This window comes from Mastigoproctus giganteus, chromosome 3 (genome assembly GCF_048544385.1).
Source record: "Mastigoproctus giganteus isolate SK-2022 chromosome 3, ASM4854438v1, whole genome shotgun sequence".
In the NCBI taxonomy this organism is placed as follows: domain Eukaryota; kingdom Metazoa; phylum Arthropoda; class Arachnida; order Uropygi; family Thelyphonidae; genus Mastigoproctus; species Mastigoproctus giganteus.
In genome coordinates, this window is record NC_143577.1 from 247700403 (window position 1) to 247723450 (window position 23048).

A 23048-nucleotide genomic window follows, 5' to 3' on the forward strand; every position below is an offset into this window, starting at 1 on the left:
GAAAAGCCCTGGGAGTAATTGTGCAGTCAGATATGAAGTTCTCTGAGCATTGCAGACAGGTTTCCAAAGACAGCGGCACCTCCGTAGCCAGGTGGGAAGAAGCAGCAGTGCGTAACGCACGCTTCTTGATTAGACCGGGGTTCGATCCCGTCACCACCAAATATGGGGATGCGGAAAGATCAGGGAATGATCACCGCATATTCCCGGAGCAATATGGCCTTAGTTGCTAATGCTCCTAAAAACCAAATAACAAACAAACAATAACAAACATCCAAAGACAGCTCATGGGGTTTTCTCAATGGTATACAGGAATTTTGCTAACAGGGATGGAGGTCAATGATCAGGCCATGCCTTGAATACTGCATACAGCTCTGGAGGCCTTATTTTAAGAAGCATGCAGTGCTGCTGGAATGAGCTGCTGTACTAGCCTATTTCCCCTCTGCCCTTACATAGTTGACTATAACCTAAAAAATATTCAAAAAAAGTGCCAGATATTTGAGGTTTGTGTGTGTGTGTGTCTGTGTACATATAAAGGGGTTTGCATAAAACCTGGAGACCCATAATTGCAGTTTTCACATAGATGTTTTTAAACCATTCACACCAGTTTTTTAATTTTAAATTTTTTATAATTACATTAAATTGCTATGGTAAAAATTTTTAATCTTTCAACTTAAAATTTCAGGATGCCAAGTAGCAGCTTTTCAGTCAATGATGTGCGGCAATGCGTGGGTAAGTTTCTGTTCTTTCTTAAAAATTGTTTTAAACCTTAATTTTGAGCAGATAATTTTATTGATAAGAAAGAATAGTTACTTGTGCAGTTTTTTTGATAATTAAAATTTGTTTTACCATCTTTCTCCATGATATATATCTGCTTCTTTTTTTTTTTTTTTTTTTTTGTTAATTGTATAGTGAAATCTCAATGTGTCTTAGCAGATATTAACATTTTTTGACTTGTGTCAAAAATGCATTTTACTGAAGTGAAAAAAAAAAAAAAAAATGCTCATTAGCATTAGTAGAAGCATATGATGCAAGAAAGCAAGCTTATGCAGCATCAGCCAAAAAAAAAAAAAAAAAAACCCACTCCCATTTCACCCCTCCGTTCGTTCCAAATACCTGTCCAGCTCAGCCTTAAATTTATTTAGGCTATCAACTTCCACAACAAAGGATGGAAGTCTATTCCACCAACCAACTACCCGCTGGCTAAAGGCAGACTTCCTTATTAATTCATTCCGAAATTTTTGAGACATTTTCTTTCCCCATTTATTTGACTGTTTGAGGTATTATGAAATATTTGAGGTGCATTTGAATGAAACCAAACCACACAGTAGCATTAAAGTCTGGACTCTAGAATGGTCAGCTGTTGCCAAGAATTGTAATACCATTTGAGAATTATAAAACTATAATCACAAAGTTCCAGGAAAATTATGTCACTCCTTGTGTTCCCCTACTTACAATACTTGTAAATGTCTGATTTGCATAAATGAATTAGTCCTCGCAAAATTTCAGTAATTTCTAAATTTATTTGCTTTTATTTATGCATTTTTAACACTAACCAAAAATACATAAATTAAATCCTACCATAGAGAAGCAATATGTAACACTCCTAAGTTTAGGGCACCTTAGTTGTTACTTTAATATCAATAGTGAACCACAGCTCTATTTGAGAAATATAACAAATAACTGTAGGCAACTGCATTATGAGTGCATCGTGGATGTTATTATATTGATTTGTTTTATTGATTTTTTTTTTAATTTGATTTTATTCCATGCATTTTATGAATTTATCAATTCTGAAAGTAGTTTAAGGATATGTCTAGGTCAGAATGGCTTTTTTAACACTCTGGCTGAATTAGTCAGCATCAGTGTTAGAGGCTGACTAATTTAGCCTCAAATAAGGATTGCAAACTTTCTCCTTTTGCAAACCTGGGTTTCTCTTCTCCAAAACAAGCAAAGGAATCTTAGAATAAATGCAGTTCATATACAGGCAAAATAGGCTAGTGCAAGGAAGAGATTCTAAGAAATATGTAGACTGTTATGCACTACTCAGTTTTTCCTACATAATTTTCGGTATTTCAGTTTCTCTTGTAAATTGTAACTATTTTGTTTTAAATATTAAAAATTGTAATATTTCTTTATTGTAACATTAAAATATGAAACTGCTTATTGACATAGTTTTGCCTTAGGTTTAATCAGAAGAGGCCCAAAAGAAAAGATGATAAAAACAACAACAAAAAAAAAAAAAGGGAATGAAGGAATTATGAAATTAAAATTCAAAGTATAAATTCCATTCATAAAATAAGAGTGAAAGATAACCTAAAATAAAAACTTGCAGCTGCCAATACATATCAGTTTTTTACTGTTGCTTTGTTTAAAAATATGAGGTTAAAATTATTTTTAATTTTTTAGACAAATTTTTGTTTAAAATTTTTTTTTTCATTTTATTAAAAAAATTCAAAATAATTTTTAATACTATTTGAATATAGTTAAAATAAAATGTATTTTATTGCCCAGCAGAGGTTTCCTAATTTGGAATATCCTTTGTATGATCTTAGGTAAAGTGTTATTATTTCATTCTGTCAAATTAATTTGTTGCTTCTATCATTCTGATACTTAAACATGAACTCTAAGTAGCCAAGGCAAGATTAAAAAAAAAAAAAAAACAAGGTTTCAAAAAATTATTTGTAAATTGGCAAACTTTAGGTTAATGAAAAATTTACCATTGGAATAAATACCCTAGATTTCTTAGATTGATAGCTCAATAGAAATTTAAAAAAGAATTGCGGCAAATACTTGGTTATCTTTCGTCCACTTCATTAATCTAAAAAAGAACACTGCATTAAAGTTATTATAGTGAGATTTCATTGTGTTGTCAAGAATATGTTTCATTAAATTATACAAATTAATTTTATTTTTAAAACCAACCAGTCATTTTATTAGATAATACAGTAGCTCTGATCCTGTATCATCAAAAAAAATGACCTATTGTTTTTCAGAAGTGGTACCTCATATGCAGTTAATCTTTTAATGTGGCACAAATTATTTTTAGATTCTTCATAAAATTGAGGGTTTGTAATTATGATTATCCTCTATAATTATGATGGCTTTTCATAATTTGAATGAAATTTTGACAGAATTGATTTTTAATTTGTGTCTTATAAACCAGTAGACTTCCTCTTCCTTGCTAATGAAATGAAGGAAGACAAGTCTACTGGTTTATAGTTTATACTTGCAATCAGTTTTTTTTATGATGATGGGAACATTTCATTTATATCTAAATAAATACTGTATTGAAGTCTCCTCATCAGCGAGTGGCACCAAGTGCCACCAATAGCATCCAAGCAATTTCCTCTGCAATTCACAAAATACTCTTCGCAAGTGTCTAGTTCTGTTTCATTTCTAGTACTGTTCTCTAATTAAAAGCTTTCAAGTAATAACTGAGAAAGGAAATTCACCTTTCTTTTTTAGTATATATATGAGGTGTGGCAATAAAGGTCATGCACCAGTGCTGTTGTGATCATGTTCAACGAGTTTGAAAATAAACAAAAGTGGTATGTTGTGGTTGAAAATAAACGAAAGTGAACGAAAATAAACGAAATTCAAGACAATCCTATGTTGTGGTTCAAACGTCCTCCAACAGATGGTGGTATAGATCTTGTCCAGTAGGTTTATATGTGGCAAGTAGCAACCAGGTTTGTTAGTAGTGTGAACATTCCGTGTCATGACTTTGCATTGGAGTAACAAACAAATATCAAATTTTGCTTTAAACGAGGAAAATCTGCAACAGAAATGTGTGAAATGTTAAAAACTGTTTATGGTGATGAAACATCAGATCGTACCAGTGTGTTGAATGGTATAAGCTAGCATTTCCCAAACTTGGATCTGTAGACCCCTGTGGTGTCCATAGACATGTTCCAGGTGATCCCCAAAACAGTGGGCAACCATATATATACATATATATATTTATATACGTAACATACATGCATATGTTATATATAGGGGTCCGCAAAACATTTTTTGATGTCTGAAGGGGTCTGTGAACCTTTTTTTTTTCTTTTCTTTTTTTGAAAGGGTCCTTTGATTTCAGTAGTTTGGGAACCATTGGTATAAGCAATTTAAGGACAGATATGAGGATTTTTACGATGACCCAAGAAGTGGATGTCCATCAGCCTTTCGAAATGAGGACAGAGTTGCAAAAGTTTGGGAAATTGTGGAAAGAGATCATTGTTAGATCTTCAGAATAATGGCTGATGAGTTGGATATGAATAAGGAGACGATTCATCAAATTCTGCATGAAGATTTAGGGAAAGGGAAAGTCTGTGCAAAATTTGTGCCACACAGCATCATATGAGCAGAAGCAAGCAAGCAAGGAAGAGTGTCATCATGCGAAGAGTTTATTCATTCTTGTCAAGACAATCCTAATTTCTTCAACTGTGTTGTAATGGAAATGAGGGTTGGGTGTTTAAGTATGATCCAGAGACAAATTTTCAGATCATGCAGAGGACTTTAAAATCGTCACCAAGACCCAAAACGTTTCATTATAGAATTCCAGGACGAAGATGATGCTGATCGTGATTTTCGATAAATGGGGTGTGATTCACAAGGACTTGTACTTGAAGGGGAGAGAGTCAATGCTGCATTCTATGTACAGGTATTTCAAAGATTACTGAGTGCATTTCCTGGGCAAGGCCCTAATTTTGAGAGAAAGGTAGCTGGTTCTTTAAAATAAAAATAAATTATCTGTTTATACTCCAGCATGACAACCAAGTCAGTAGAGTTTACAATAAATCGTCAATACAAATATTTATCGTATTTAGTAGTCACGAGCTTGAACCCCGGTCCACTCAAGGAATGCATTCTATGCACTCTCGCTCCTGACCACTGGGCTACGTCAGGCCTTGTTGCATGGCAATGCTCTACCCATTCTGCACTTGTTGTGAAGACATTTCTGATGAAACATGGCAATGTACAGAATAAACCATTTACCCTACTCGCCTGATCTAGCACCAACAGACTTCTTCCTCTTTCCCAGTGTGAAAATTTTCCTAAGAGGAAAGATTATCAGGATTGAGGGTGTAAAGAAACCTCTGAACTGAACATCATCTTTTTGGATTCCTTCACTGAGTCTTTTCCGAAACTTTTACATGTGATAAGTGCATTCCATCTAATTTTACTGTGAGGAGTCAAAGTAATAAGCAGCATAGAGGGATCTTACACTACTGCTCTACACTTTATATAAGGCATATTCTTATCGAATGTGTTTGCTACCATGCTGCTAGAATTATATCTTTCCAATCACTGTGTAACCTACAAGACCTTTACAAATAAGTCACATAATTGGAGATGATATCAACTGGGCAGAATTTTTCAGGTATTTCAAAATAATAAATCTATATACCCACTTTTAAACTTGTTTTGTATCATTACAGTAACAGGCACATTTTGGCCCTGTAGTCCTTGTGCCCATAAACCACCACTCCTACATCAGCCAATAGCAGTTTCATGGGTGAATATGTGGTGGGTCAGTTCAAAAACTTGAATGATAATGAAAAGTTGAAATTAGGTCTTATTTTTTGCCGTTAAGCATTCTGCTTGTTGGTTTTAGGATAGGTCATCCTTACATCTTCTTCTTGGTCATCCTCTACTACATTTGTCTATGGTCTCCAGTTCTTTAATATTTTTGTTCACCTGTTTCTCACCATCCTATCTGTATGTTTTTCAAATTTTTTTTTTTTCTGTCACATACCCATTCATTATGATGTTCTTTGTTATGTTGATTTCCTGATTTTCTCACTTTTATCTCTAACTCAATGTTTTATTTTCCTTAATGTTTTTATATCTATAGTTTCATTGATTTATTTTAATTTTGCTGTTGTACCTTTTTATTTCAGCTGCATAAGTTATTATAGGTCTTACTATAGTTTTGTATATTTAACTTTAGTACTGGTATATTGATTAATGTTTGGATTGTTGCAAGTTATATTATTTAACCCTCCCCTCCAGTATTCTACTTGCTTTTAATACTTAATCTTCTACTTTGGTTATTCCTAGAACTATTTATCTGTATTCTCAGATGGTTAAACTCCATTACTTTTCCCTTTTAATTCTAATTTACATCTCAGTGAGATGCAAATTACAATTAAAAGGGCAAAATTTATACAAGGGTGGTTCAATAAAGAATTGCCCTCACCTACTTCCACATATTGCAGAGTCATGATATTTTGTGTGTAGCATCATACATATCTCTGTATTAAAGGTGTAAAATTTCAGCCCTGTGTCTTAATTTGTTTTTCTCTTACAGAGCTGAACGTGTGTCGAAGAAGCATCATGAACAAAGTTGAAGCCAGAGCTGTAATCCGGTATCTGTTCTTGAAGGGGAAATCTCCTAAAGAAATACACGAGGAGATGGCTGCTGTATATAAGGATGAAGCCCCATCCTGTGGCATTGTGAAGCACTGGCATAGACAGTTTGTGTGGTTGGACATCGGTAGAATCTGACCCCATTCCTGGTTGTTCCCATTCAGCCATTGATGACAGCACGATCAGAAAAGTGGAGTCGTTAATCATGGAAGATCACTGGATATCTGTGCATGAATCATCCCAGGAGGCAAAGATTGGTGTGGGCTCTGTTGAAACAGTCCTTTATGAACAACTCCATTGACCGAAATTGAGTGCAAGATGGATTCCCCGTTTATTGACTGGTTTCCAGAAGGCTGATCGACAACAGAAATCACAAGAGTTATTAGCCCTGTGCCAAAAAAATGAGGAAGACTTTCTCTCATCTAATCACTCAGGATGAAAGATGGATACACCATTTCAACCCTCACATACAGTTTTTGCCCAAGATGGCAAGGGTCCAAGAGTCAGCAAGGAAGGTCTTGCTGACAGTGTTTTGGGATGAGAAAGGCGTAATAATGACTGATTACTTGCTGAAAGGTAGAACAATTACAGGTGCCTATTATGCCAACTTATTCACAAAATCACGGGAGAAAATCAAAACATGTAGGTGTGGCATGCTGTGCAAAAGTGTGAGAATGCTTCAAAACAATGCCCCAGTTCACACTTCTGAAATTGCAACAACACAAGTGGCCACTTATGGATATGAAATACTGCCCTATCCAGCCTACTCACCCGATCTTGCACCATCGGACTTCTTGTTTCCTTCCCTCAAATTATTTCTTCGGGGACCCATTTCCCTGATGACAAGACACTCATTTCTTCAACAGAGTCGTGGTTCAAAGACCAGCCTTACCACTTCTACAAAAACGTAGAAGTATCCATAGCCTCATCGATCGATGGGAAAAATGTGTAAATCTGCATGGTGGCTATGTAGAGAAGGACTAAAACCTGTGCCAAGAATCAACAGGCTAGCACCTCTGTAGCTAGAGGGCGATTCTTTATTGAACCACCCCTCGTAGGTAATTGTGTCATGGGCAATATATGCTTAAAGTTGAAAGAGTGTCTGTGTCAAGATGAATATCACCTTGAAGATATCTTCAAAAAACAAAGTGATTTTTTACTGTTTTAAGTTGGTATATTTATAACTTTTAAAAAAAAAAATAGTGAATTTTTATGATTACCATTTCCTCAACACGCTCTGTATATTCAGTTTTTAAATTAAAACTGCTTTCTAAAAAAAAAATAATGCCTCTTGATATTTTTTTGGTACTGGCACTATGGGAACTGTGATTTAAGTTTTCAGAGTTAATGGATTAAGGATATAGCTAGTTGATCAAAAAAAGAGCATGGGATTGGCTGAAGAACATATTCAAATAATAAAAATATATTGTGATTGTAAACTACTTTATATATATAAAATTAGTCACATGAAGAGATCCAAGAAAAATTCTTAGACCAAAATATTTCAGGAAAGAGTATTTTGTTATCAATAAACCATTAAACATTTAGACATGCAGTAGTTTCCAGTTATTTAAATTATTTAGTTTCATATTTGAAAAGAATTATATACATTACTGCAGTTTTCATTACTACAATAATAATGAAAGGAGTGAATGATTTAAATTTCTATCACACTCATAAGACAGAAAATTGTGTGTAACCATACTGCACAGTCACCTGATGGTACAAGTAGTCATGTACAGGTAAGACCCGTTTTACGACATGGTTAGGTTCCAGCAAAACAGGGTTGTAAAATTAAAATTGTAAAACAAGACCAAATTATAATGTAATTGAATGAGATAGGTTCCAAAATTCCCAAAATTTTTCCAAGTATGCACTAATATTTCTGTTCTTTATAAATTAAATATTTTAAACATTTAATGCATATGTTTTATTTATACTTATATATAAAATTATTAATAAAATAAAATTTTACTTTGGTCCTGTGGAGTCATTACTTGAGTACGTATTTACTCAAGTGATGACTCCACTACCTGTTTCGTCCACATTAAAAACTAAATCAGGTGGTAGTTGCCTTCATCTATTAAGCATTTAAATTCGGAAGGATACTCTTCCACCACTGCAACGTCAGCACTAGCAGCGTCACAAGACACTTTCACGTTGTGAATTTTACAACAGTTTTTAAACTGATGAAACCACCCTTTGCTGGCCGTAAATGTTTTAGTGCTACCAGACTCCTCACATATTTCGTCAAATAACGACTTTGCCTTGTCCAGAATTATCACCTGTGTAACAGGAATATTATTTTGGTTCTTATCATCAACCCACAATGATAACAATTTCTCCATTTTTTCCATTGTCTCACTGAATGAATAAGTTGTTCTGGAGGATGACACACTTGTTATCCCTGTGTGTGTGTGCATGTGCTTTATTTTATCAACATTGTTCATAATCGTTGATACAGTAGAAGGTGCGAAACTCAATGCCTTACACACATCCGACCGATACTCACCAGACTCCATGTGACGATCATATCCATTTTCTCCTTAATTGTTAGTTTTACACTCTTTTTGTTTTACACTCACCAAATGTGAATGACTGCAAAGAACCCCGGGGTTCTTTGCAGTTATTAGTCCTAAGCTAGATATCATCATTCTTCTCTTTCTTGGTGATTCCCTTCCACTTTTGACTCTCTCTCTCTCTCTCTCTCTCTCTCTCTCTCTCTCTCTCAGGGTAACTTGGTAATTTTTTTTTTTTTTTCCCCTGGTGCAGCATAAGCCTCGGGCTTCCTTGCACCATATGGCTGTTAATAATAATAATAATAACTCTTGGCATAGCTATCATTACACCCACAATGCACCATGAAGAACAAAAGAAACGCCTAGTGCATGTTTGGACTTACAGGTGTTGCTGCAACGTATTACTGAGTTGCGATTTTTTTGTTATTTTCAATTTTTTCAGGTGATATTTTGAAACAGTCATTAATGTGAAAAGTCGTGAAACGGACCATCGCAAAACGGGATCTACCTGTATAGTGTTAACCCAAATACCTTAAAGATGATTAGAAGAATGCATATTCATGGATTTCATCTTGCAGCATCTTTTGCATTGCAGTCCACTTGTTGTAGCTAAATAAATTTCTGCTTATTCTCGAGACAGCCGAAGTCAGAGGAGTTTATATGTTTGTTGTGATTGTTTACATATTGAATAAAGGATGTAAAATTTTTGGTATCATAGTTCACAATGAGGTATTTTTATTATTATTATTTTTTTTTTCTGTGGCAGTATATGGGCTCATATCTTATACTACTTGTGGCCATGCACACACTGGTCAGTGGCCCTGTGATACCACCATTATATGTCAGAAACATTGAACACAAGCTTGCAGTGAAACCATCAAGTAAGTTGGTGGCCATGCTTAGCAGTAATAAGGTCTTTGTTCACATTTTCTGTATTCATCACAGACAGTTATTAATAAAGTTTCTATATGGCACTACACTCGTTGCTGACACTGACACACACACACACACACACACACACACACACACACACACACACACACACACACACACACACACACACACACACACAATGAAAATTATGAAGGCTAAATTTCACTGGAAAGTCGGCTTTTTCTCTGTGTTATTGCAGTCATTAGCGCTTGGAAAAGCTCAGAAAGATTGCATTTTCTCATGGATGGTGATGTGAATATTTTAGTAATAAGTTGGTTTTAAGAGCATTTCTGAATTCTACACTTAGCAATGAATTTATGTTCAATGCTGGGACAAATGTTTGAACACTAATGGTGGTTTTATATAATCTTTTTCAGCATGATAAAATATATATGTTTATGTTTTATTTGAATAGTCAAAGCCATTTTTTTTATGTGAGGGACATACTAACAAGAAAGATAATAAGCAAAACCATACTAAATTCTTTACTCCCCTGGATAAAAGTAAAGATCTACTGCAGGTTATGTACTGTACTTGAAAAGATATAATAAAAAAAAAATGAGCATTTAAAATACTTTGTTATGAAAAAATACACAGAGAAAACACTATTTGTTCTTTGATATAAATTATATTTTTGAAGAATGCAGAAAGATAGGTAAAAATGTGAAAAAAGAGCAACATTTGCATTATTTAAAATCAGGTTAGAAGTGCCAAATGTGGAATGAATGAAAATAACATCTTACTTTGCATTTGCTTTTATGATTTATGAGAGTATATGACATTATAGAAATGAGATTAGAATTATCTCTTTATCTCTATTAGAATTATGAGATATGACATTATAGAAATGAGATGAGAAGGTTATATATGCATCTGACAACAATGGTGTTGCCATAAGTATGTGATTACTGAATATATGTTGGTGCTCAAGATAAATATTGCTACGATGGTAGAGAAGAGGGGAGCATTGAAATTCCATATATTTGTGTATAGATATTGCTGTTATAAAGAATATTGATAAATATATAATGACTGGTGTAATCAGTGCTTGATTGCTGACATAGCATGGTATCATATTCTGAGTGTAAAGGTTATGGAACTTCTTTATGACTACAGATATGGAAAGTAGGATCAAAAAGTTCAGTGATTGAATTTGTTAGAAATATCTGAGCATTAAATATGAAAAGTGTTTTGTTTTGTTTTATTTCATAACCTAAAATGTCTAGAATTTTTTATTTACAGGAAGTGGCATTTTGTTTCACTTATGCAAAAGCTTATTTTTTATTTGTTTATAGTAAGTAATTTTTTAGAGTTTTAGAATGTCACTTATTATTATTTTTTTTAATTTTTAGAATTTTTGTAGTTTTAGAATGTCACTTTTTGTTGACAAAAATATTGTCTGAACCTATAGAAATGATTGTTGAAGCATATAAGCATTATTTGTTGTTTCCAGCTTCTCATAGGATGTATTTGTACTACACCCCCCCCCCCACCATTGATTCTGCTCATCAAACAGATATGTTATAACTAGCATGATTTTTAAATAAATAAAGTTATGTTTATTCTACATGATATCCCAGTTAAGGTCAGAGGGGTTATTAACTACATTCCTGTAGAAGCATTTTTCCTGTTTTGTGGTGTCCTGTTGATTCAAACATGAGGAATGCATAATTTTTTACAATACTTGCATGGCAGCTACTCATCTACAGTCACACTACTACCTCTAGCTTATGAAGTTCTACTGTGGTTATCACTTGCATGTATTCAGCAAATTAAAGGAAGACCATCTGGGTAAATCACATAATAGTAGTAGTACTAGTAGTGACATGTGATGCAAGAAAGCAAGTGTATGAGCTTATGCAGCATCAGCCAAAAAAAAAAAAAAAAAAAATCACACCATTCCCTCCAAATGCCTGTCCAGTTCCTCCTTAAATTTATTCAACCTATCAACTTCCACAACGACAGATGGAAGTTTGTTCCAGCAATTAACCACCCGCTGGCTAAAGGCAAATTTCCGCACATCTATTCTACATCTGTCTTTTCTTAATTTGAATTTTTGCCCCCTTAGGTTCGTAATCTGAACAAGTGGAAGGATCCCATAAGAATTCAGCGTGCTCAACCCATTCAAGGCCTTATACACCTCAATCAGATCTGCGCAGGTGCCTAGTCTCCAGCCACTGCAATTGCAGAACTTAAGCCTCTCTTGGTAAGAGGATCCCTTCATTCCCCTCACCAATCTTGTTGCCCTTCTCTGTACACGCTCAAGTAAATCTACATCCTTCCTAAAATGAGGCCTCAAGACCTGTACGCAGTACTCAAGGCGTGGCCTGACCATTGCCTTATACAGAGGGACAATCACCTTCTTCTCCCTGCTAGCAAAATTCCTATATATCATTGACAAAACCCCATGACCTGCCCTGGCAGCCTGTCTGCATTGCTCAGAAAACTTCATATCTGCCTGCACAATTACTCCCAGGTCTTTTTCATTTTCTACCACCTTAAGTGTAGTACCACACAGTTGGTACGTTTCTCTGGGGTTACTGAAACCATTGCTCTAGCTATAGGTTTCACAGCTAAAGCTAAAATAATGAATGTTGAAATGTAGAAAGTGGGATAATTTTCAATGTCTAGTGGAAAAAGTGGGCATCACAATGCTATTGTTGCAATGTTCAGAAGCAGTGACTTTACACTGCCATTGCTATAGCAAACTTGTACCTGCAGTGTGCAATGGTATGTGGAGGCCCAAGTACTTGGCTGGTTTTCTTTATCCTGACCTGAGTGCATTGCATCTTGTGTCCCCTTCCCCCACCATTTGCATGGCCCTGCCTTCCACATTCTGAAAGGTATGTCACGAATGGTATAGACGACTCTTCAGGATCAAGTTTAGTTTGCTTTGATTTTTTTTCTTTCTTTCTTCCCCTGTGTATTTTTACATATTTACTTAATTAAAGAAAGCTTAAGTAAAACCACTGCTACATTCTTAATCACGACCTGCAAATTTCTGTTCAGTGTAACACAGCTACTATCTGATTCTTCAGATATCTAGGGATAACCTGGATATCTGAATACCTGGGTCTGGAAAGATTATATTAATTTCATGCTGTGTGTGTGTGTGTGTGTGTGTGTGTGTGTGTGTGTGTGTGTGTGTGTGTGTGTGTGTGTGTGTGTGTGTACTATAAACTTTAATAACAGACATCTGTGTAGAAAATAGGTAGGTGTCTTTCAAATTTATTTGCTTTTTTATAAGAAAAATAATTTTACAAACATTTGTGTATATACCTCCACTTTTTAACACCTGTCTTTTTATGTATATGTAGGAAGCCGACGGATGTTGGATGTAATGGATGTAACCACCCAAAAAGATATTGAAATGTCAATGAAGGACTGGTGTCGCTACTTTGAAAATCCCAATCGTGATAAACTTCTAAATGTGATAAGTTTAGAATTTAGCCATACTAGATTGGAGAATTATGTGGAGTCTCCTGCATTGGTAAGTGCAGAAGTACTCTCAAAATGAATTTTGTGGTTTATTTCATGTGAAATATACCAACATAAAAATATTTAATTCTCTGTTTAAAAAAAGTATGGGTAGTTCAAAAATGATAATAGTTCATGAAATGCATCTTGGCTTTAATGGGGACTCAAGATATAAGACTCCAAAAGATCTTCTCAAATTGAACTCTAAAGAGAATCATAGTACATGTATACCACATATCTATATATGCATTTCTTCACCTATATATGTTTTTTTTTATATACACTGCACCTGTAAATTATTTTTTTTCACCCACATTTCTTCAAAAGTACAGTAAATTTTGATCATAATGTTTTTGAAAGGACTGTCCCAAAAAAAGCTCTGTAAATATCCCCTTTTTTTCATTAATTAATTAATTTATTTATTTATTCATTCAGTAATTCTCATTAATTTTACGAACCAATGATTTATATTAAGTTGAAAACATGCATACTGCTATACTCGCGTTTTTTCAGCACTTTCAGTCTTTTTTTCTTAAAAAGAATAAATTAAAAAAAAATTTCTAAATTAAATTAACCATATCTGGAGTATAAGGATGATAAATGTAGAATTACATAATAATGCTATAATTAATGAAATATATTGATGCATTTTGAAAACGTAGCCGAGTGGTCAGGAGTGTGAGTGCAGTAGCACGCTCTCTTTGCGCCAATAAAATCAAGCAAAATTTAGCAGCTGACAAAAGCCTGATATGCCTTCATTAATTGATATAGAAAACAACAACAAGCCCAGCACTGAACTACTCTCTATCTTCTCCCACTCGACCATCTTTTAATCTATGGCAGTGACTTCCCCTTAATTCTACACTGCTCCAATGTGTACAGAAGTTTTATTTGCAACAGTACCAAAAGCCTCCCTTAAATTCAAGTATATGATATCAGAACTATTTTTTTTCATTCAGTTACTTTGTTACTACATCATAGTATCTATTCAGATTGGTCAGACAAGATTGCCACTTAACAAATCCATGCTGTGACTGCAGTATAATTACATTCCTATCTAGATGTCCTGCATTACTTTTTTAACCAGAGACTCCATTATTTTCCCTGGAATAGAATTAAGATATTAGGTCTGTAATTACTCATATTAGCTTTTGATCCCCTTTGTGAGTTGGGGATATGTTTACTTATATGAACCTCTAGCATTGTTGCTGTTATGGGTATTGCATCAGGCATCCATGTATTCACTGATTGCAATAACGTTATATACACATCTTCAGTTGATAGGGATCTCCTGTGAATCCAGAGATGCCTTCATTATTACTAAGGGTTTGCTTATCTGCATTGACTGCCTCCCTTAATATAATTGGATAGATCTCATCCACTCTAGGTGCCTTTTTTACATTAAGCTTTGACAATTTCTCTTCCTTTTAGTTATCACAAAAAATTATTTGGCTCCCTCTTAGATTTTGATGAACTCTAAATTCATATTGTCAGCAACGTGAGCAGGATTATCAACAGTTAAACCATCTACATCAAGTGGACCACTGTGATTAAACCCCTTCCTTCTGCTGTTAATATAAGTAAAGAGGTCTTTGCTGCTTTTCTTGGCATTCTTTTTTGCCAGATGTGTGTGAATGCACGTGTATATATATATATATATATATATATATGTTCATTTGTATCTTTTCCAGAGACCACTCAATTTGCCTTCGCCTGACTAACCTCCTTTGTGACTTGATTATAGACTAGTTTATCTGCCATAGGCTTCTGTGTTGCTTGATAATTTATATGCATCCATTCATTTTTCTTCTCTGCCACAAGTCTCGTTAGTTCTTGTGTCATCCATATTAGGTTTAAGCCTGGAACAGTATTTTTTAGTTGGTATGAAAAGCCTAGAGCTCCTATGATTACTTTCTTGAATGCTTTCCCATGTAGAATTTGCTGTTGGTAACATCATCAGTTGGTTGATTTGCTGATTTCTTCCAGCAGATGTACATCCTTCCTAAAATGAGGCCTCCAGATCTGTATGCAGTACTCGAGATTCAGCTAAACATTGACTTGTTCAATAGAATAATCACCTCCTTATTTTTGTTTTCCCAGTGCTTATGTTATACCAAACTGACTCAACATTGTACTGGCCTCCCACATCAACTGGATGCAATGTCTCAGATTTAATAGCATAAACCTATCCCTTCTTGTTTTGTCTATCGTTTTTGTGTTTTCACACAATTTTCAGGTAGGTGTTCTTACCAGCAAAAATGCATTACCCCCCCCCCCCCAAATTATTGTCCCCATACGAAAATTTTACAGAATGTGCAAACATTGATAATTGAAAGAATGTATAAATGTACCTTTATCTAAGTGTATATTTATATGAATGAAAATTTTGATATACTTGTATAAGCTTAGGCACTAATATGTGTGTGTGTGTGTGTGTGTGTGTGAGAGAGAGAGAGAGAGAGAGAGAGAGAGAGTGTGCGCGCATGAATAGATATATTAGATAAAATATGTATAGATGAATGTGAAAATTACAAAGTGCCAGTGACCACAAGGTTAAGGATAGTAGAAAAAGAAGTATAGTAGATATGTAAAAGGTGAAAGAATGTTAATATCCTAAAAGTTATGATGAATTAAGAAAATTATGGGCTGAATTACAAAGCCAATAGGAGTTAAGTGATCTGAAGTAAAATTATTAATAACAAAGTAAAATATAATACAAATAAAATAAATTAAAATAAAAAGTGGTAGAGCTGTCATCAGATATGGGGGGATATATTTAGATAAAAGTTGAATACAGGTAAGACAGATATGCAGAATCTGATGTCAGCTAAAGTAAATATTGATACATGGTCTGGTATATATATATATATATATACACGAGCATTTACATGTGTATGTGTATGACTTTTACATGACTTACATGACTTTTTGTAAGTATATGTTTTGTGTGAGTGCAAGTATATAAATGTGTTTGAGGCCTCCAGACCTGTACACAGTACTCTAGGCATGTCTTGACCATTGCCTTGTACAACGGGATAATCACCTCCCTGTCCCTGCTAGCAAAATTCCTATATATCATTGACAAGGCTCCATGACTCACCTTGGCAGCCTATCTGCACTGCTCAGCAAACTTCATATTTGACTGCACAATTACCCCCAGGTCTTTTCCACTTTCCTGAGTGTAGTACCACACAGTACATTTCTCTTGGGTTATTGCTACCCACATGCAGTATTTTGTATTTGTCAATGTTATAAACTTCAGTTGCCACTTCTCAGCCAGTTTGCCCAATTTATCTAGGTCCATATGCCATAACAATTAAAAACTTTATCTGGGCACAGTGGTGAAGTAGCTGGAGTTAGCACATAAGAAAAGAAAACAAAAAAAAGGAAGAAAAAACGCATGTTATTGTACTGTAAAAACTGATATGTATTTCATACATCATGTAGGCTTTATAAGGGCTGCTAAGGGAATCAAAACCAAAGTTCACATATTTAAGAAAATTGGTCTAAACCACGTAATGAATTGAAGTGTATACACTTCAGGTGATTGTGCCCACCAAATACGGAGGATGCGGAAAGGTCAGGGAATGACCACCGCATATCCCCGGAGCAATATGGCCTTAGTTGCTAATGCTCCTAAAAACCAAAATAACAAACTTCAGGTGATGAACTGAAGGTAATTTTAAAACGAACGTGAAGCACTTGAGACACATTAGTCACAGAGCGTTGTAGGCTGAGTAGAGGTCAGGGAGTTAGCGTGATGTGAACTCTTCGATCTTTATTTGTTTCTTATGCTTTTTTTTTCTCTTCATAAATTTTGTGATAAGCTGATAAGCAAACTTGAACTTTTCTTTCTATTTTGAGAAATGTTTGGTGTTTTCATCCATTCCATCAAACATAGAGATACCTTCCTGAATTTTACGAAATGCTTCTGCCATTTCTTTTAATTTGAACTTCTTCTTGGTTCCTCCAATTTCTCCCTTGCTCCTCAACTCTTTGCAGTTCAACTGGGATAGGTCTTCTGTTAAATCTTCACCTTGTTCTTCCACAAGCCTGTCTACATCTTTGTCCTCCAGGACCAGTTGCAACTCCTTGGCTAAGTTTACAATTTCTTTGGTAATAGAAGACATCAGCTCATCTTTGTTGTTAAGCACGTAATGTTTTTGAAGTTTTTCGAAACTCTGCTTGTACAAGTTGTTGTCATATCATTCTAGGCTCTTGAAATGTTGCATATTCCATCAAGGATGTTAAACATCTTCCAAAATTTCTGCAGATCCATCGTCCCTTGCAATGTTGCATTTACAGCCTCAGAAAATATTATCTGTATGTAATAAGCTTTGAATGCATGGATAACTTCCTGATCCATTGGTTGAATCAAAGCTGTTGTGTTTGGAGGGAAGTATACCAACTGGATGTTGTCGTGCAGATCATCTAGATATTTAGGATGACTGGAAGCATTGTCAATGAGAATTAATATCTTAAAAAGACATTTGCAAGCAATATTTTTCAACTTCAGGTGCAAACACAATTAGAAATCATTCTTCGAATATGGTTATTGTCACCCAGGCCTTTGAATTAGCTCTGAAATGTACAGGAATGATTTCTTGTAAGTGTCCTTAAAAGCCCACAGGTTTTCTGAATGATAAACCACTAAAGGTTTAAGTTTACAGTCTGCTGTATTACTCCCCCCACTAAGAGTTACCCTGTCTCTTAGCATTAGTTGAGGCATACGATACAAGAAAGCAAGCTTATGCAGCATCAGCCAAAAAAAGAAATCCTCCCATTTCACCCATCTATTCACTCCAGATGCTTGTTCAGCTCAGCTTTAAATTTATTTAAGCTGTCAACTTCCACAACAACAGATGGAAGTCTGTTCCAGCAATCAACTACCCACTGGTATACTAGGTATTTTTTTCCAAGAAAGGCTAGTCTCATTCACATTAAAAAATTTGTTGTAGCAAATAACTGCAACTTCTTATAATCTCATCTAATTTGTCCTTGAATTTTTCAGCAGCCTCACCATCTGCTCTTGCTGCTTCACCACTTATGGCAATGTTATGGCATGACTTGCAACAAAGGTGGTTTCAGTATCATCGCTCTTCTTCTTAATATCCTCAAAAATGGCACAAGCCTTTGCTTTGATGAGGGGGATCTGATCTGATATTGCATTCACATAATAAGTAACTTTTCCATCTCACTTATTAGTCCAATTCTAGTTCTAGTTATTATAGTTGACTTCATTGGTGCTGATTCCTTCACCGCTTCATGTATTCTGTCTTTGTCCTTTATTATTGTGTTCACTGTTCAGACTGACAAATCTAAATTCTGCATGATACTTGTTAATGTTTGGCTGTTTTCATACATCTTTATTATTTTAATTTTCTGATCCAAATTGATTGTTTTTCTTTTCTTGGTAGATTTACTAGTACAGTCAGTATAGCACGATAGTTGTGTTCCTAGAAACCCTCGTGCAATGCAAAATCATGCAATATAAACAACAGGCTCTATGGGAAAAATAGGGTTAGGTGCCGACCACCCAAGATTGAACACACATTTGTAACTGAAACATTACCAAATACAATAAATAATCATAATAAAATACTTACGTATATTTTATTGTGACTATTATGTAATAAAATATTGCTAATGCTTTTGCTTTTGTTGTAAGCAAACTTGTTTTTTGTTTGATTTTCTATTCAAACAGATGACAGCCGTTCCACCTCTTCCAATTCTTTGTGTCTTAATCTAATGGATTTTAATTACATTTTGAGTTGTTCCTGCTGTGAAAGTTGTTTTTATTTTTTCTGCATTCTTTGTAATTCTTAGCATTGCCTCATTTAGGCCTGTAACCACGTGCAGTATCACACGGTCTTTCATTTCGCTCAAAACGTTTCACAATTTCATATTTTTTCTCTATCGACAGAGGCAGATTGGCTATAAGCCTTACTGGAGGCCGGTGTGATTTTGGCCATAAACGCTAGTATGAGGCCACTACAAATTTTCCCAGGTAAGAATTTTTGACCCAGTCCACCTCTGTTTATCGATATTGCTTTTCTTTTTCTCTCTGAATCTGCAGTGTCTTCACCAGGACCTTCCTTTTCACACCTTTTAAGTATTTTACTCATTTTTAGGGAATAAAGCACAATTACAAAACGAGGAGGCATGCTTGATACACATAAACAAAGCTGGGCATGTGTAACAACTGAATAAACAACACCGTAAAGGCAGAGATACATTATTAACACCTCACAGTTCTAGGGGTTACTACCATAAAACAATAAAAACAATTTCCAGTTGCGTTTCTGCTAGTGGAATCTGTTATAAACTGGTAGTAAACTTGATCTAATTGCATTTGCAATTATACCGATAGCTGGAATTGTGTTGGTTTTTACGTTATTATGGTGAAATGTGTTTCCCCTTCACTGATATAAAAAACAAATACATTTTCAGAATCTTCTTTTCATTCTTATCGTGTTGTGTTCGGTTGGGGTGATTCTGCTTTCAACTGCCATTTCTTGTAAACAAAAAGGCGAATCGTGCATAAGCGAACTCGGTTCGTGTTATATAAGATATGGTTCCCCTATTTATAAATCATGTATGATCGAATTCGTGTAGTCTAAACACATGTTATACGAAGACTGACTGTACCTCTGTCACTTATTCTCTTAGGCCGCACCATGATAACAGTCAAAATGAAATTTTCTGTAAAGAACTCACAGGGTTAAGTTAGAAGAGATGCTGTCACATCTTACAACATGCACGTGACGTGTGCACTACACGATCATAGTTTGAGGCAAAGTCATTGAAAATGGTAGGACAACGTGAATTTCAACTTCACCACAATAGCCTGGCATGTGCAACAAATATTACATACAAAATGCAAACAAAAGTTGCCACCTCTCTCTCAAACAAAACTGAACTGACTCCACAATCCAGAAAGAAAGAAAGGAAGGATGTAGAGATTAAAGGCTTGAGTGTAATTCTTCGAAGAAATAGCCAATGGGACACAGTCCTTGTGGCTTGAATGTTGTGGGAAGTGCTTTGATGTAGTTCAGCTGTCTCAAACACGTTAAATATGTTTTCAGAATTTTTAAAGCAGAAAATGAAATGTTAACTAGTTATTTACCTAGATTCCAGTTATGCCGCAGGTTATTATCCAGCATAGTTTGTATGGGAATGAAAATAAAAATTTATACTTATTGTTCCTTCGTCCGACTTCACTCTTAAAAATTATACAGAAAATATCTTTGCAATTTTACCAAAAAAATTTATGTAATTCAGAAGTTACGTAACTCAAGCTTATGTAAGTCGGGGACTAACTGTATATGTTTGTGCTGGGTGCAGTATGTCAACCTGCAACAAAACAAGTGTCTAGCCATATCCTGTTCAGGATACTGTACTGAGTGGAATAAATGTGTGAGCATGGAAAGTGTATGAGAATGTCCATTAAGTGTTTAATATGTGTTAAAATATACTCTGAATATGGATATCCATACATATATATATATATATATATATATATATATATATATATATAGAAAAAAAAAAAAAAAAAAAAAAATTCTCAATCCTGCAAGTTAAGTTATATAAATGTGTATGAATGCCAAGTTATCTCAAGTATAAATATACTCAGCCACCATACAGTTTACAGCAGCCATCACTCAGCCTGTGACCACCAAAAAAAAAAGTTATCATGTAAATACGACAGTTGATTGAGTGATCTGAGTACGTGTAGAGTGTATGGTTCTGACAGGAACCCCTCCCCAAATTAGACTGCAGTGGGGACAGCCTATTTAGAAATCCACACTGTCTTGCTGAATCCATGCCTCCCCTCTTTAGAGGCATGACATGGGATCTGCTGACACTGGCTGCAGCTGGTCTGGTCTGTGTGGGATTTCTTATCACAATCCACTGTCTGCCCACAGCACAATATTCCCCCCTCAATCACGTATGACTTTACTCCCATTCCAAAACCCACCTCCCATCCAAACATTTCATCTGGTGAACTATACCGCCCTGAATCCATCTCTGTTCTTAACAGCCCTCCCCCCAATGGAGGATGAGCTCTGAGCACAGGAGTGCCCCCTCTGTCTCTAACTTTTGCTTTCCAGGTGGACGTGTCCATACCATCCACTTTCTTTATCTTCACTTGTACTCCCCTACTCAAACAGTTCACCTTTCTAACAAAACTTCTATTTTTTTTAGGAAGCCTCTCCCCATCAAGCTCTGGCAATTCAAAGTTTGCCTCAGCCAGAGAACCTTATACCCACAGCCTAGTGTAAGGTTCTCCACCTCCTCGTATTGTTGGATGGCAGTGGCGTTAATTTCCATTTTCCAGGTTGAAGCATTCCTACTATCTACATTCTTTACCTTCATCTCTGCTACCCTACTCAGATTGTCTTCACATGCTCCTTTCTAAATAAAAACTTATTATTTTTTAGGGGACCTTCTTTGTCAAGCTTTGGCAATGCCAGGGTTCACTCTGTCCAGAGAACCTTACACTCTCTACGACCTGACCAACCTCTTCACAGTGATGGACAGGCAATGGGGCAGGGGTCCCAGTTTCAGGTGGCTCCATGGTTAAGTGGTCAGAAGGACAACATGCCAAAACTACACTATGCAGATTACACAATAATTCATACCATCTCTGGCCTTTACAGAGTCTGTATTGCAGCACAGAATACTGTGTGCAGAGTTGCCCAGTACCGCAAGACAGGAAACACTGTACATTATACCCTTTCTGTACACATTGTTGCTCCCCAAATTCAAATTCTGCACCCCTTCTGTCTGAGTGATACCATATCTCTAATATATCCATTTGATAACTTAATCAGTACTTCAAATTCATCAAATTTATATATACTTCTAGTATTAGTGTACATTCACCTGTTATTACTCTTAGTTACCCCAATACAACTCGTGTATTTACTTGTTCCATGATAACCACAGCAGAGCTTCAACTCCCCAACACCTTGGTTTTCGGGCTGCTGTATGCTCCAATAGAAGCGGTGCAAGAATCACTTTCACTTCTGCTTGTGGCTCTAGTTAATCTATTAATCTGTGTATTCCCTCTCCCCAAGCTATCAATTTCCCAACCCACATAACACTACCTCAATATCGTCGGCAAATATTCTTGCACCCTTTCTGTTTAAGTGTATTCCATCCCTGTAGAAGCAGTCTCTAATGTTAAAAAGCACAGACTACGCTGAGAAAAATTCTACCTTATGAGTCTTGCACAAGTCTCTCTAGTGCCAAATTGATTGACAAGGTTTGGTTTGGTTTGGTTTTGGTTTTATTGGCGCATTAGCTACTAAGGCTATAATGCGCCAAGACCAAGATTGACAAGGCTCTCAACATGTACTCCTTTCTGTTGTGTCTGGTTAGGATTGCAGATGCTTTCAAGTTTAATCCTAACTTGCAACTTTTCCCCAATATTTCCCTGTACTTGTTAAATAACTTCTCAGGTCTTCTAATCTTAATATCATTGGTGCCAATGATATAACATCTATAACAATATCACTGTTAAATGCCATAAAGTGATTCCAAGTATATCCAAGTGATTCCAAGAAGTTGGACAGTAAATGGAGTTTTTACCATTGTCATGACATTTTGTAATAAAAAATCATCAAATTGAGACCAACTTGAACTCAGTTCTAGAATTGGAAGGCGACTCTACAGGTTACAACATTAAGCATCTTCTGACCAACCTGAAAGTATGTGGGATTCCTTCAGAAAAACTGTCTTGCCTTTAATGTTGATAAT

The 23048-nt window shown here is 35.4% G+C and overlaps 1 protein-coding gene across 2 annotated transcripts in view; it reads left to right on the top strand.

The window, feature by feature from the left end:
• LOC150089008 (lysine-specific demethylase 2A-like) overlaps nucleotides 1-23048 on the top strand; it is a 413108-nt gene that overhangs the window by 270048 nt on the left and 120012 nt on the right. For both annotated transcript variants that reach the window (XM_090369764.1, XM_090369765.1), the window contains exons 4-5: nucleotides 683-729; nucleotides 13127-13299. In XM_090369764.1, the coding sequence (XP_090225890.1) occupies nucleotides 683-729; nucleotides 13127-13299 (220 nt within the window). The remainder of the gene's footprint in view (nucleotides 1-682; nucleotides 730-13126; nucleotides 13300-23048) is intronic.